The sequence below is a fragment of the Crocodylus porosus genome, unplaced genomic scaffold (assembly GCF_001723895.1).
Source record: "Crocodylus porosus isolate Cpor-Errol unplaced genomic scaffold, CroPor_comp1, whole genome shotgun sequence".
Lineage (NCBI taxonomy): Eukaryota > Metazoa > Chordata > Crocodylia > Crocodylidae > Crocodylus > Crocodylus porosus.
The window spans coordinates 139,118,141-139,130,894 of NW_017728886.1; the positions used below are offsets into that span (position 1 = coordinate 139,118,141).

The 12,754-nt window shown below is 38.6% G+C and overlaps 1 protein-coding gene across 2 annotated transcripts in view; it reads right to left on the reverse strand.

The window, feature by feature from the left end:
- CDH9 (cadherin 9) overlaps positions 1–12,754 on the reverse strand; it is a 141,254-nt gene that overhangs the window by 23,274 nt on the left and 105,226 nt on the right. For both annotated transcript variants that reach the window (XM_019542005.1, XM_019542011.1), the window contains 2 exons: positions 1,995–2,114; positions 584–751 (listed from right to left, as the gene is read on the reverse strand). In XM_019542005.1, coding sequence (XP_019397550.1) covers positions 584–751; positions 1,995–2,114 — 288 coding nt within the window. The remainder of the gene's footprint in view (positions 1–583; positions 752–1,994; positions 2,115–12,754) is intronic.

A 12,754-nucleotide genomic window follows, 5' to 3' on the forward strand; every position in this document is an offset into this window, starting at 1 on the left:
CATCGCATATCCCTTGTACCATCCATCTGTTCCTTGTTTACCAATTTTAAGTCAAAGAATTTTTTTGAAAACTTAATCATATAAAATATGGGTCAGATTACTAAATTCCAGTATTAAGCAACAGGACTTGGGGCTAGATTGCAGGCATCTGGAACAAGTGGTCAGGTTTCCAAAATAATCAGTAAGTCCCCAATGTGAAGGTCAGCTCTTTAGAAAATCTGAATTCTCATCCATATTCTTAAATGAATTGGATAATGGACTCTTCTGAAAATCTCACCCGTTATCTGCTGTTTTTTAATTAATTTACTCTAGTGTTGCAAACATAGCACTGCAGTTAACATGAATTATTGATACTGCTGAAATTATTTCTGAGCATGGGAGGTTCATTCTTCTTGAACACCTTTTTAAAATAAGTGGATTCTCATGTACTGTCAGAGAGCTGTAACATAAACAGCCCCAGGAGTGCATCACTACCTATGACAAATATCCCAGATGATAATGGTCAAGCAACTGACTAAAGAAGCTTTTGGGGGATGGGGGGTCGGGGAGGGAGGACACGTTAGAACTATAAGACACTTCATACTCTGGGGGAATCGAGGTGGATTGTCGTTGACATCAGTCAATGTGATGTTCACTGTGGTGGTTCCTGATAATCCTCCCATTTGGCCTCCCATGTCCTTGGCCTGGATTACCACTTGGTACTGCTCCCTGTTTTCTCTGCTCATGTCTGGCAAAGCAGTTTTGATTATGCCTGGAAGAGAAGAATAAAAAAGAGAGGGTGGAGGGAGAGAGGAAAATGCACATACATTAACTTTAATTCCTGTATGTTTAAAATAGATTTATATAAAATATACAACACCATTGTTACTCCTAAGCAACCAAATACTTTTCAAAGTACATTGACATATATTCACAGAGTGAAAAATGGCAATGGTATAATTCAGTATTTGAAATATGCTAAATCACTTTATCCTTTTGATGACAAAAGTTACATATGCTGCATTAACAAAAGCTTTTCAGCTAGCCTCACTATTATTTTGATAAGGCCAGAGCTCTGCAACCTCCAGCTTTGGGATGATCTCTGTATTGTGGCACATTTTCATTAACAGGGCAGACGTTGGTGATGTCCTGGATTTACTTTTTCTAATTTTAACAGAGCTATAGATTTTTACGGCCAGAAGAGACCACTTTGACCTCCTAGATATCAGAGGTTGTATGAATTCCATGAATTAATTCCTGCTTCATGTGTAATAGCTCCAGGGGTTAAACTGGAGTAGTTCCTTTTAGAAAATTATCTAAGCCTGAGTTAAAACCCACCACGAAAAAACCACCATAACCCTTTGCATGTTGTTGTAATGATTAATTAACCTTGCAGGTCTTTTGTTTTTGCTTTGCTTTGTTTTATTTGCCTTATTTCTTATGTGACTTTGTCTGGCTTCCAATTTGCAGCCATCAGAAATTGTTATAGGTTTGTCTGAGAGATTGGAGAGCTCCCCATTTTATATGTTTTCCTTTTGGGTACTTGTAGACAGAGACCAAGCCACCTCTTAACCTTTTCTTTAACAAGTTAAACAAATGGCAGTCATAGTCTTTCCTATAAAGTATGTTTTCTCAATGTGTATTTATTCTTGAGACACTTCTCTGAATCCTCTCCAGCTTATCAACATCTTCCTTGAACTGTAAACATTGAGTTGGACCTAGCATTCTGGAAATGGTTGCAGTTGTGCCAGCGGCTCAGCTATCTTCTTGGTGAAAATGTATATTTTTTAGCAATTCTTTGAGAAAAGATTGTTGCAGTTATCTGTCATATTATATTATTGGTTTTTAAAGATGGTGAGTTCTGATTAAAGCTTAATGGATGCCTGTGTGTATTCTTGGTTTTGGTCAGATTTTAACAATAGATGAGTAATTTAAGTTAAAAAAAAAAACTGGAAACAAATAGTGGACTGTCCTATTTCTCCAGCTATTAAGCTAGGGCAAGAAGTGTTGCTGACCTGTCTCTGGATCCACAGAGAAATATGGTTGTCCCTGGAGGATACTGTACACAACTTTGGCACTGTTTCCATAGTTTGCATCATCAGCATCTGTTGCTGTCACCTGGATAACAGAAGTACCTACAAAGGTACAAAACAAACAATCCATCATATAAAATGAGTTAATTAATGATTATGGCCCATATATATGTATACACGTATATACATATATAAGTACTTTATTCTTCTCTTGAGAATAAAGAACAAGATATTAGATTATCCCATGCACAATAAAAATAATACCATAAACTATGAACATCAGACTATTCCATTGTTACATGTTACCAACAAAAATAAAAAACTTCCTTCCTTCATGCAAAACTGGAATAATATGAAAACCAAATCACACATCATTAAAATACAAACATATTCCTTAACCTACTATTCAAGGAAAAAAGAAATACTAAGTAAGATATAGACTAAGGCTTCATATGTTGGCTGTTCTCTGCCTCAGCTATCAAATGGAGCACCTCACTCGATTTCAAGTATTTTAGTAACTTGGAAAAAACTTAACATTTCAGGCTGAAGAATGTTTAATTCACCTGTAATAAATGTTTTATTTCATTTTCAGGAGCTTTTCCCTCTTTAATAATTACTTTTAAATCAAAATTAAATGTCTTGATTTTTTGTAGACCAAAACTGCCCAGTCTAGAATGTGATAGACATTTTATCAATCAAAAACTCCATTTTTCAGCATGAAGAATTTTCCCAGGTAGTCAAAATGACAGGATCATCTATGAGACATACAATTGTATCATAGAGTGTTATATAATCAAAGGCAATTCACTGGATCTAGATTTAGAATTAGAAGCTTGTGAAGCCCAAGTATGAAATACTCCCTGTAAGAAGCACTGCTAAGGGGCGCTGATGTTTTGCATTAATTGAAGTTTCTAAATAGTCTCCGGGACTACAAAGTTCATTTGGTAATGGAATATGGAGTGAATCAATGTAGTGAAGACAAAATTAAGAAGTAAAAAGGTAAAAGAAAAGGAAAAAAAAAAAAACAACAACCTGTCCAAGTGCAGATGTGGTCATGAAGGAAAAGCTCTTTGGCTATTTTTTCTACTTGGGATACCCAAAAAGTGTTGGCATACAACATTCACTGAAAGCTTAACAACACCCAAACAATTTACTTTTGTTGTTTTCTTCATGTTCTAGATCAACTACTTTAAAGTAACTTTCAGTCAGGCACCAGGCTTGACAAGTTACTGTGAAAATGATTGTCCACATTATCAGAGATTGATGTAGTAGAGGTGTTATATCCTCAAGGGTTTTCCAAATATATCAAGCAAGGCTGATGACCCAGAAGAATTATTTTTCCCCCAAGGTTGCAAAGATATCACCACGTAAGCCACTATTGTATCCTTTCAAATGTAAACCTGCCTGCCCTATGACCTGGCAATAACACATAGTGGTTAGGTTTCAGTGGTGGTAGAGCAGATGATGAGAAATATTTCTCTCTATGGTATAAAATTACAACTTGCTGGGTTTTTTAATGTCAAAATCAGTTAAAACTAAGGAGGATTTTTGACCACTGATGCTGCAGGTTTCTATTTCCCTGCTTAATATGTCAAAGTTTTTCTGCTCACCAAGGGGAACTGAGAAAATACTGCAAAGGAAAGAAACATTTAAGGACAGACATTACAATAGTCAAGAAAGAAGGTAGGTATTATACCTAACAAGGATGCTGCTTAGGTTGTCTACAAAGTCAACAGTTATTCTTCCATAGATTCTGCCACAAAGAAGCACTAATACAATAAAGCATCGGTCTCCACAGGAGATAAAGTTTAAAAAATAGTATTTTAACTGCACTTTCTCCACCTCCTATGTAAAATATAAATTCCAGGTCTTTGTTCAGTACACATTCCTGTGCTGCTAGTCATAGTAGCATCTAGGAGCTCAGGAGGAATGGCAGGAAACCTTTTTACTAGGAACAAGTTGTCAAATCTAGATGGGGTTAACTTGCTGTCATAAACTGTGACCATATGTTTACCTTGTTTAACTGTTCTGCCTGTTTGGAGACAGTTTTGGTAAACAGCTTAAAAATTATTATTTTCACAGAACATATTCCAGAGTTGAGGGCTGTTTAGGAGGCTTTATCCATTATCTTTCTTGAGGGGTTAATATCATTAATCATAGCATACCAAACCATGTCATCTGAAGGAGGTTGTAGAAGTAACTGTAACCAAATTCCAGTAGGATCTATAGATCAACAGTGCTTAACCCCTAGCTTGAGGACCTAATCTGGCCTGTAGAGCTATGTTATCTGGCCTGCCAGTCCCCTTTGGTCTGAAAATTTGTCAGCAGGGGAGCAGTGACAGATGCACAGGGCCCAGTTACAGGCATTGACCATGCTAGAGAACCAGCTCATGGACCAGCCCTTACCCACTCATCCAGCCCACAGAGCCAAAAGGTTAAGCACCACTGGTGTAGGTCAATATCAGAGCCTTGAAGTGGGTGTGACAAAGAATAGGGTTCCCATGTGGTTTATGACAGAGTAATGAAACATATTTTCTTTGAGTTGAATTTTAGGCAGGAGGGATTTTATTTTTGGTAGAAAGACTTGAGCAACTGTTTCACAAAATGAATGCAAGTCATCAGTTCCTGCATTCTAGTGAACTAGTCATGTAATTAGAAAAAGTAAATTATAACAGTACCGGCTTAAGAAGGCAAGTGGGTGGACTACAGCACCTCTGTTAGCAGAAGTTGTTATTTATTGTAAGAGTCAATCAAACTAAATGGAAAAAAGGCAGTGGTTTACACAGCTTCTACTATGTTTCTGTCACTGAAAGACTTGTATCCTTGGTTATACCAGTGGAAGCCAGTAATACATGGAGTGATTCAAACTATGGCTGTGCAAAGCTTCAGGTCTGATTCAATTTGGAGGAGATTTGACCTGATTTGGCAGCCGAATCTCTGAATCTGAATTGAATAAGGAGACCAATAAAAAGGTCTGAATCAATTTGAAGCCCCCAGATCAATTCAGGGGAGATTTGAAGAAAGATTCAGAGATTGGGTGATTTAGGCAGTCCCTGCTCACTGCCATAGGGAGCTGGACCCAGGCTCCGTACCAGTAAGTAAGGAATGGGGAGTGGTAGGGGGAGGGGGGGAGGGGACCATAGGGAGACCTCCGCCAGGCCCCATCCCCTGCCTGATCCCCCAGCCCCCCAGAACACCCTCCGAGCCCCACCTGCTCTCCCAACCCCATCAATGGCTGCCCCGTCCAGCCCAAGCATCGTGACTCTTTAAAAAACAAAACCAAAATCCCACACTCTCTGGCTGCTGTCAGGCAAGGGGGTGATCACTGATGCTGCCCACTGCTCCACGCTGCATGGGGGACTCTTCTACAAACCCCCACCCTCCTCCCACTCTCCGAGTCCTGTCAATGGAAGCCCCATCTGGCCTTAGGGTCCTGGCTCTTTAAAAAAAAAGAAAAAAGAAAAAAAGCCCTGCACTTCTGCCGGGCAGAGCTGAATCAAATCACTGTCCCCTGAATTGGCCAAATCTGAATCTGAAGTGAATACTAGCTGCTTCGTACAGGCCTAGTTCAAACCCTTGTCCAGTGCTGTGTTGAGATAGAGACAATATGGGGCACTTCCATGGCTGTTACTTTGGACATAAATAAGGTCACATCAGCCAGGAACTTTTAAGTACTGAGGAGAGGCCTGTAGAAGATTACTGTTCCCTTTTTAACCCTTTCTTTAGGGGGTAAAATTACTGACTAAAGCAAAAGACAGTAAATCTAGGGACTGGGAGTTTACTGTAAAGATGGATATTGGAATACAGGACTAGTAGAAAAGTGATTAATTAGGGGAATATGTGTGAAACACAATAATGAATTTGGAAGGAAATAAATCTTGTGAGCTACAGTTGTGTGGACTATATATGTGTGTACTGAGGTGAGATGAAGGTGATAAAGGCTATGGGAAAGACTAGAAAATGATGGGCATGGCCCAGGGGAAGTGGGGAAAGGGAAGGAAAGTAGGGGGCCACTTAATTGAGTGGGAAGGAAATGAGAGTGATAGGTGTCATCCTGCTGGAGTCCTACCAAAACTGGCTTCACTATAAATGGTTTCAGAATGCCATAGGACTAGACCTGGAAAAACATTTCAAATTTGAGCACTTTTCTGAATTAGTTTTAAAATCTGTTGCGCTCAAGATAAGTCTGATTTCAGTATCAGATACTCTAGTGCACTGTAGTTGGGGGTGAAAGGGACAGAATTGAAATATATATTGTGCGCTCACTGCTATGTTACTATATCCCAGCTACTAGTTTAGAAACACAGAGGACATGAATATAAGTACCAATCCTTCTTTCCTAATTTGGCTCCTTTAGTTAGCATGCATCATCAAAATTTGCTTTTATATGTCCACTTCCATTTGGGAATGCCATCTTCTAGTAACCTTCATTGTTACTTTTGACAAGTCAATAACTCCAAAACACATAGTAAATGCTGAAAGTGAATCCGTTCTAAACAGCTTATGCTCAGTTCAGGGTGCTTCTAACAATGAGAATACCATCTTAGGTTATAACACTGACAAATCTCCCATTTTTCTCTGAGAAATTATATATAGTCGTGGTACCAAAATGTTTTATTTCCTTTCTTCCCAAATAAATGTCAACATTGACACTTTCCCTTAGAAAGTCTTGATTTTGATAAAATACTATTTTCCTATTAAAAATGTACAGGAATATGTACTAATTTTTATGATGAGCTCTACTGAAGAGGTTGCTACTTTTCAGCCTCGGGGCTAGTTCATCAGAAAACTATCTGCAGTGAATTTTAGGCAGAAGGGACTTTGTCTTTGGTTGAAAGACTTGAGCACGAGTTGAAACAGACCAACAAAATGAAACAGACCAAATAAGGTTTATTTTGGAGTGAATTTGTTGTTGACCCGTAATTTTCAAAAACATACTTCCTATGAAGGGTTTAAACTGGAAAATCAGAGCTCCTATAAAAATGCAAATTTGAGAAGGTTGGGAAGAGCAACACTAGGGACTTTAGCCATTAATTGGATGTTCTTGGCAGCCAATATGCACATGAATGGTAGCAGACACAAGATCTGTACCTGAAGGACTAAAGCAGAAACACTGCTTCTTAACAACCACGGCCCAGAGGGTTCAGCAGCAAATAGAATTCTTCAGTTGTATCCCATCACAACAGGTATGTCACCATCATCCCAGTGGTTTCCATTCAGAGAATAGGAGGGTGGGATCAAGTTTTGACATGGCCCTCAGAAATTTTAATTTTGGGCCAACTCTACTCTACAAAATTTCGTTAAAAGAATTCCAGTTTTGTCAGCAAATCTCTGAATTCACACTCAAAACTACTGTGCAGTTGCAGAATTTCCCTTTATTCTAGTAGTAACTAAGTAGTAGAGTCAGGCAGCTGCAGCCCAATAGTGCTAGTAGAGTAAAGTGTCTGCAGCCAAGCTGCAGTATATACACTCCCATATTTCAGGGATATATGTTGTAACTATGTTGCTCCAAAAATTATAGACAGTATCTTTTATTAGGCCTACTAAATACTAACAAAAAAAAAATATTTCTCTGCAAGCTTTCGAGTTCCAACACCCTTCTTTGGGCTGAGAAGAATTCCAAACTTGTAAAAGGTCTCCCAGGTATAAAAGAAATTTAATTTTGCACTGGGGATGGAGAGGCTGGAAGTTCCCCTGCCCCAGGTAACTCAGAGCCTTTTTGTGAGAGAGCTGCTCTCTGATAGGTTGATTAGACAGGTTTCATCCTTGGATGTGACCCGGTGTCATGGGACACTTCCAGGGATGAAGCCTGTCTAATCATCTTATTAAAAAGCAGCTCTCTCACAAAAAGACTGAGTTACCCATGGGGAAAATAAAACTTCCAACCTCTCCATCCCCTGTCCAAAGTCAAGTTTCTTTTCTACCTGGGAGACTTGTTACAAGCTTTGAATTCTCTTCAGCCTGAAGAAGGGTGTTCTTCTGACAAATTCTGCTAGAAGAGACAGATAAGTTGTAGATACTGCCTGTGTTTGAACATTAGAGCCATGGGATCTGTGAAAGGCAAAGAGAGCATCTACTGCTTGAAAAATGCCTAGCTTCAAACTCTTTTTTCATAGTTTCATAGTTTCATAGTTGGTTGGGTTGGAAGGGACCTGAGCAGATCATCTAGTCCGACCCCCTGCCGTGGCAGGTAAGAGTACTGGCGTCAAATGACTGAACCCAATTTAACTGGAATGTTTTATATGGGTGAATCCATGTAAAACCATGGCAAGGAAGTTTGGTGCCTGCGGCTAAGCCTGCAGCAGCAGCCTGCCCTTGCCCCATGCACAGATCTGGGGGGCGCATGCCCCCTTCATGCTTGCCCAGGAGTGCACGCAGTAGCAGGAGCTTCCGCCCACCCAAGTGAGCTGCTCATGGCTTTGTCCCATGCCCCACCTTAGTTGGGCAGGACCTGTTGGTGCCCCCTTGGTTCAGCACCCATGGCAGTCACCCCACTCACTCTTGCCCCCCGCCCAACTATGACACTAAATCCATGTGGTATGGCACAGGATTTGTGACTGCTGAGGGAAGAAATGCTGTAAGAAGGAAAATATCAACATGTAAGCAAATAAGTGAGCAAGCTCCCTAAAAATAATACTAAAAAAGGGGAAAACATGGATAGGAACAAAAAAGAAACCTAAAAAGCCAATCAAAGAGCAAGAGCCTGAAATAATGGAACAAGTAAAGTAGACTAGAAAGGGAAACGGGAGAGAGATTTTCAAAAAGTTTTGTTTAGCAAGTGCTGAAGATGCATATAAAAGGAAAGGAAAAGAATGCAAAAATATGACAGAATGATACTTTTTATGATAAATGACATCTAAAGTTATGTGTGTGCATTTATTATTATACACTTATATAATATTAAATGTTTCATATTTCTTATGTTCTGTCATCTTTTCATTCCATCTATTAGTTTCATAATTAATAATTTTCATGCAGTTAACTAGTTTTAGGCATCTTGGCATAGTTTTTGAGGCCAACTTTATTTTACTTGCATTACAAAAGGAGTTTTCCATATGATTGGGTAAGCTCTTGATTTTATATAAATTTACCCTAAAATTAAATGAGTTTTGCATTTTCTCTGCTCTGGCTACCCATTGACTTTTTCCTGTTCTGGTCAGAGTGGATGGTTGCAGTGATTTCTGCTAATGAGGCCAGAGGTGATGCACCAGGAACCACATGTACACGTAAGTAACCACTGCACAGGGTAAATCTACTTGTTACAAAAGCAGCTGTCTTTTCCTCCCAAAAAAAAAAAAAAAAAAAAAATTCTTCTGTCTGCTTAATAGCATATACTGGCACTTTCCTCTGATTTCCACTTGTTCCTGTAAGAAAATGTATTTTGTAGAAGTAAAAGGACATAATTCTCTCTCCCTCACTCTTTTTTTTTTTTCTTTTTCCCTTGGCACATGTTTTTCTTTTGTTTAGTTTATTGAAAGCTTTCTTCTCTATGATGAAATCGCCCTTGATTGTACTTGTTGAAATCCTGGGGTCCTGGAAGGACTTTGTACATGTCCGTGACCATCGTCCCACACAGATGTAATGTGCTTCAACTACCTCAGCTTTAATCTCTCTGAAATTGTATGTGAAGTAAAGTATTTTGCTGCTGAACATAATGCATATGGAGTTGTAAAATATTCAAGTTGTAAAATATTGCTCTGATATTGAACTGGGAAAGAAAGGCTAAGGCTGAATAAAGCCTCTAGCACTCCTGCTGTTCAGTACTGTGCTACAGTAACTTAAGTTTTTCTTTCGTAATAATTGTTATGGAGCAGTGCATCTGATGCCCTGCATGAGAATTTTTAAGTGCATTATGCAGGGGATAAAAAGCTGGAAAACAGTGAAAAGAGAGAGAGATGTATTTGTACTTGATTGGTATGTGTACACACCTCTGAGTGTTTACTCTCAGAAGACTGCTATCTTCCTCCCCATTAGGAACCACTTCAACAATAATGGCAAACAAGTAATGGCAGTGCTGAGACAATTAAAAAAACCCAGATTTTCTTTGCATTGCTAGGCCTATTTTACATTCATCATGATAAAACGGGTGCAGTATAAAGTGATCTATCATTGCAACAATTTAACCATGAGTTATAAATCGTTCTCTGTCATTTTTGTTCAGTATTCTGTACATATTGAGAAACAAAAAGCACACACTGTATCCTGGCCATGAACAGACATTCAGTTCCACTGGGATAATTGCTGTTCTCCCAGTAGAAAACAAGTGCATGAGGAGATTCAAGCTTTTTTTTTTTTTCTGGAGCAAAAATGGCCACACCAGGAGAAAAATGACCTAGGGAAAACCAGGGTTAAATTGCTCCCAGGAAAGGTTCTCTTGGGAGACTGAGCATCTGTATACTTTCCATTGGTTTAACTTCACCTGGAGGACCAGGAGGAGTGGAGAAGGGGAAAAGGTTTCTATGCTTTCCAGAGACCGGGGTCACCCTAGTCTGGAGTGAGGCAGGCAGCTGCTCCCCCATCCCATAAATACGGTCAAGGAAGAGTCTCAGGTGTATCCCATCTACTTCTCATGCTGGAGTTTCCTCTCCCGCTCTCTCTGCTTAGCTTCCATGCACTGGGAGCACTGTCCCCTGCCTGCTCCCCTTGGTCATCTAGTTTTTACTGTATTTCAAATAAATAATTCTGCAATGGGCTCAACTTTAGCCAGGAGAGTATACCAGAAATTGTGATCAGAAATCTGCTCAGTCCCTAACTCACCAATGCAAGTGTACAGTGATATTAGGAGTCCAGATTGGCCTTACATTCATTTGATTTCAAGGCATTTTAGTTGACTGAAGAGACTCCTTTGTGCGTGTGATGATAAAGTTTGTTTCTTTACACATTAAGGTGGAAAATAGTATTTCTCTATGAGACTGAGGTAAATTAAGATATTACTGGTAAACTAACATTTACATTAATGTAATATATAATTCATGAAAGCTACTGGCTGGTGTTGTGGTTAGATAATATAGACTTTGCTTGCAGGAAAGATAACAAAGAACTCTAATTTGAAAGTAGAATCCAGAGCTCAAAGCACGTAAAATACAACAGATCCAGGCTTATTGTAGTCATGTGCTTTGTGATATTATACCACTCACAGTGAGGTATTCTCTCTCTCCCTTTCTCTCTCTCTCTCACACACTCACAAAACAAAATAGTTAGTTTTGGAAACCAGATGGCAGTAGCATCATTTAATGTTGAAAACATTCCAGTAACTTGTTCTATCTTTATTTTTAGGTATTTCATGTGCTGCTTCATCTTCAACAGCCTTTGGGTCTAACATTTCTAATGCTCCATATGTCATTCCAGTGACTGTAACTGCTGATAGCATTAAAAAAATCAAACCACTTATTGAGTAGGTACAGGACCCTACACAGGGAGCCCATCAAAACTCTTCTGAGTGACCCTGAGATCTCTTTGCTGCCATTTCTTTTCCCACCCTTCATTTAATCTGTAAATGTTTGGGGAAGAGATGCTTTCTCTTAGTTTGTTTCTACAGTGTCCAAGAAAAGGGACCTCAGATCTGGAGAGTGGCCTCTGGATGCTGACACAATACACTGAATAATAGTAAGTCTTATGTTGGTGCTTATTTTTATGTTCTCAGATTTGAAAATGATCTTCAACTGACCTTGAAAAAGAACCAGTCTAATATTTTTCAAAAGTGCCTGCATCCCATTCTCAGAAGTGGGTTAGGCACTTGGGAGTCTGTTTCTCATTTAAAGTCAATAACACTTAGACTTTTATGTGCCAGAGTCAATTTTGAAAGTAGAACTTTGGTACTTCTGAAAATATCATCTGTTAACTTCGTAACTCCTGGTTTCCTATCGCTGTGCTTGGTCTGTATGATATTTTTTCATAGGCCTCTCAACTCCGAACCCAAAATGGAAAGAGCTAAATTATTATTAAGGCATTTGTCAGAGCCCTCACATATTTTGTCTTTATGAGGGAATAAACATTTTGGGTTTTAGGGATTTGGGGTGGGGGGTTGTTTTGTTTTTGCTTACTCCTTCATATGTTGTAGATGTAGCTTCGTTTATCACACAGGCTATTTCTCATTTACCATGGGCAGAATTAAGTAACTGTTGTGGAGCTGCCTATGTGATGGGAAGCCTTGATGAAAATTTGTAAATTATTCGCAACTGTGTTATTTTATGGAGTATATTTGTATGCTTCTGTGCATGATGCAGTAGACAGCAAGTCAATGGGCATTTTGGCAAAACTACTTATTAGATGTGAATAGTACATATTTTTAGCGTTCACATGTAGACAGGCATTTTATAGAAAGTTAATATTCTTATTTTCTGAGAACTTGATCACACTTGTACTTAATCTCAGAGCATGTCATGTGAAAAGTATGGGATAACAGTTCATTAACTGTGAGCTTTGTAGATTCACAGCATCACAAAAAAGCTGCTAATTTCTATAATTCAAATATAGGGAGATCTCATGATAAGACAGCTACATCATAATTTGAGAATCAAGGAAACTGAAATTCTAATTTCCATGCAAGTTTTCCATTTTGATTACTTTTTCTACCTTGAATATGAACCAAAAAATCCCCTAAACATTTTAAAAATAAATTATTTGAGGTCAGTTGAAATTATTTTTAATAAAATCAAAATGTTTTCAATTTTGATTTTAAAATTGTCTTATAATATTTTAAATGAAAACCTATTTTAAAATGATTTTTTTTTGGATCTGAG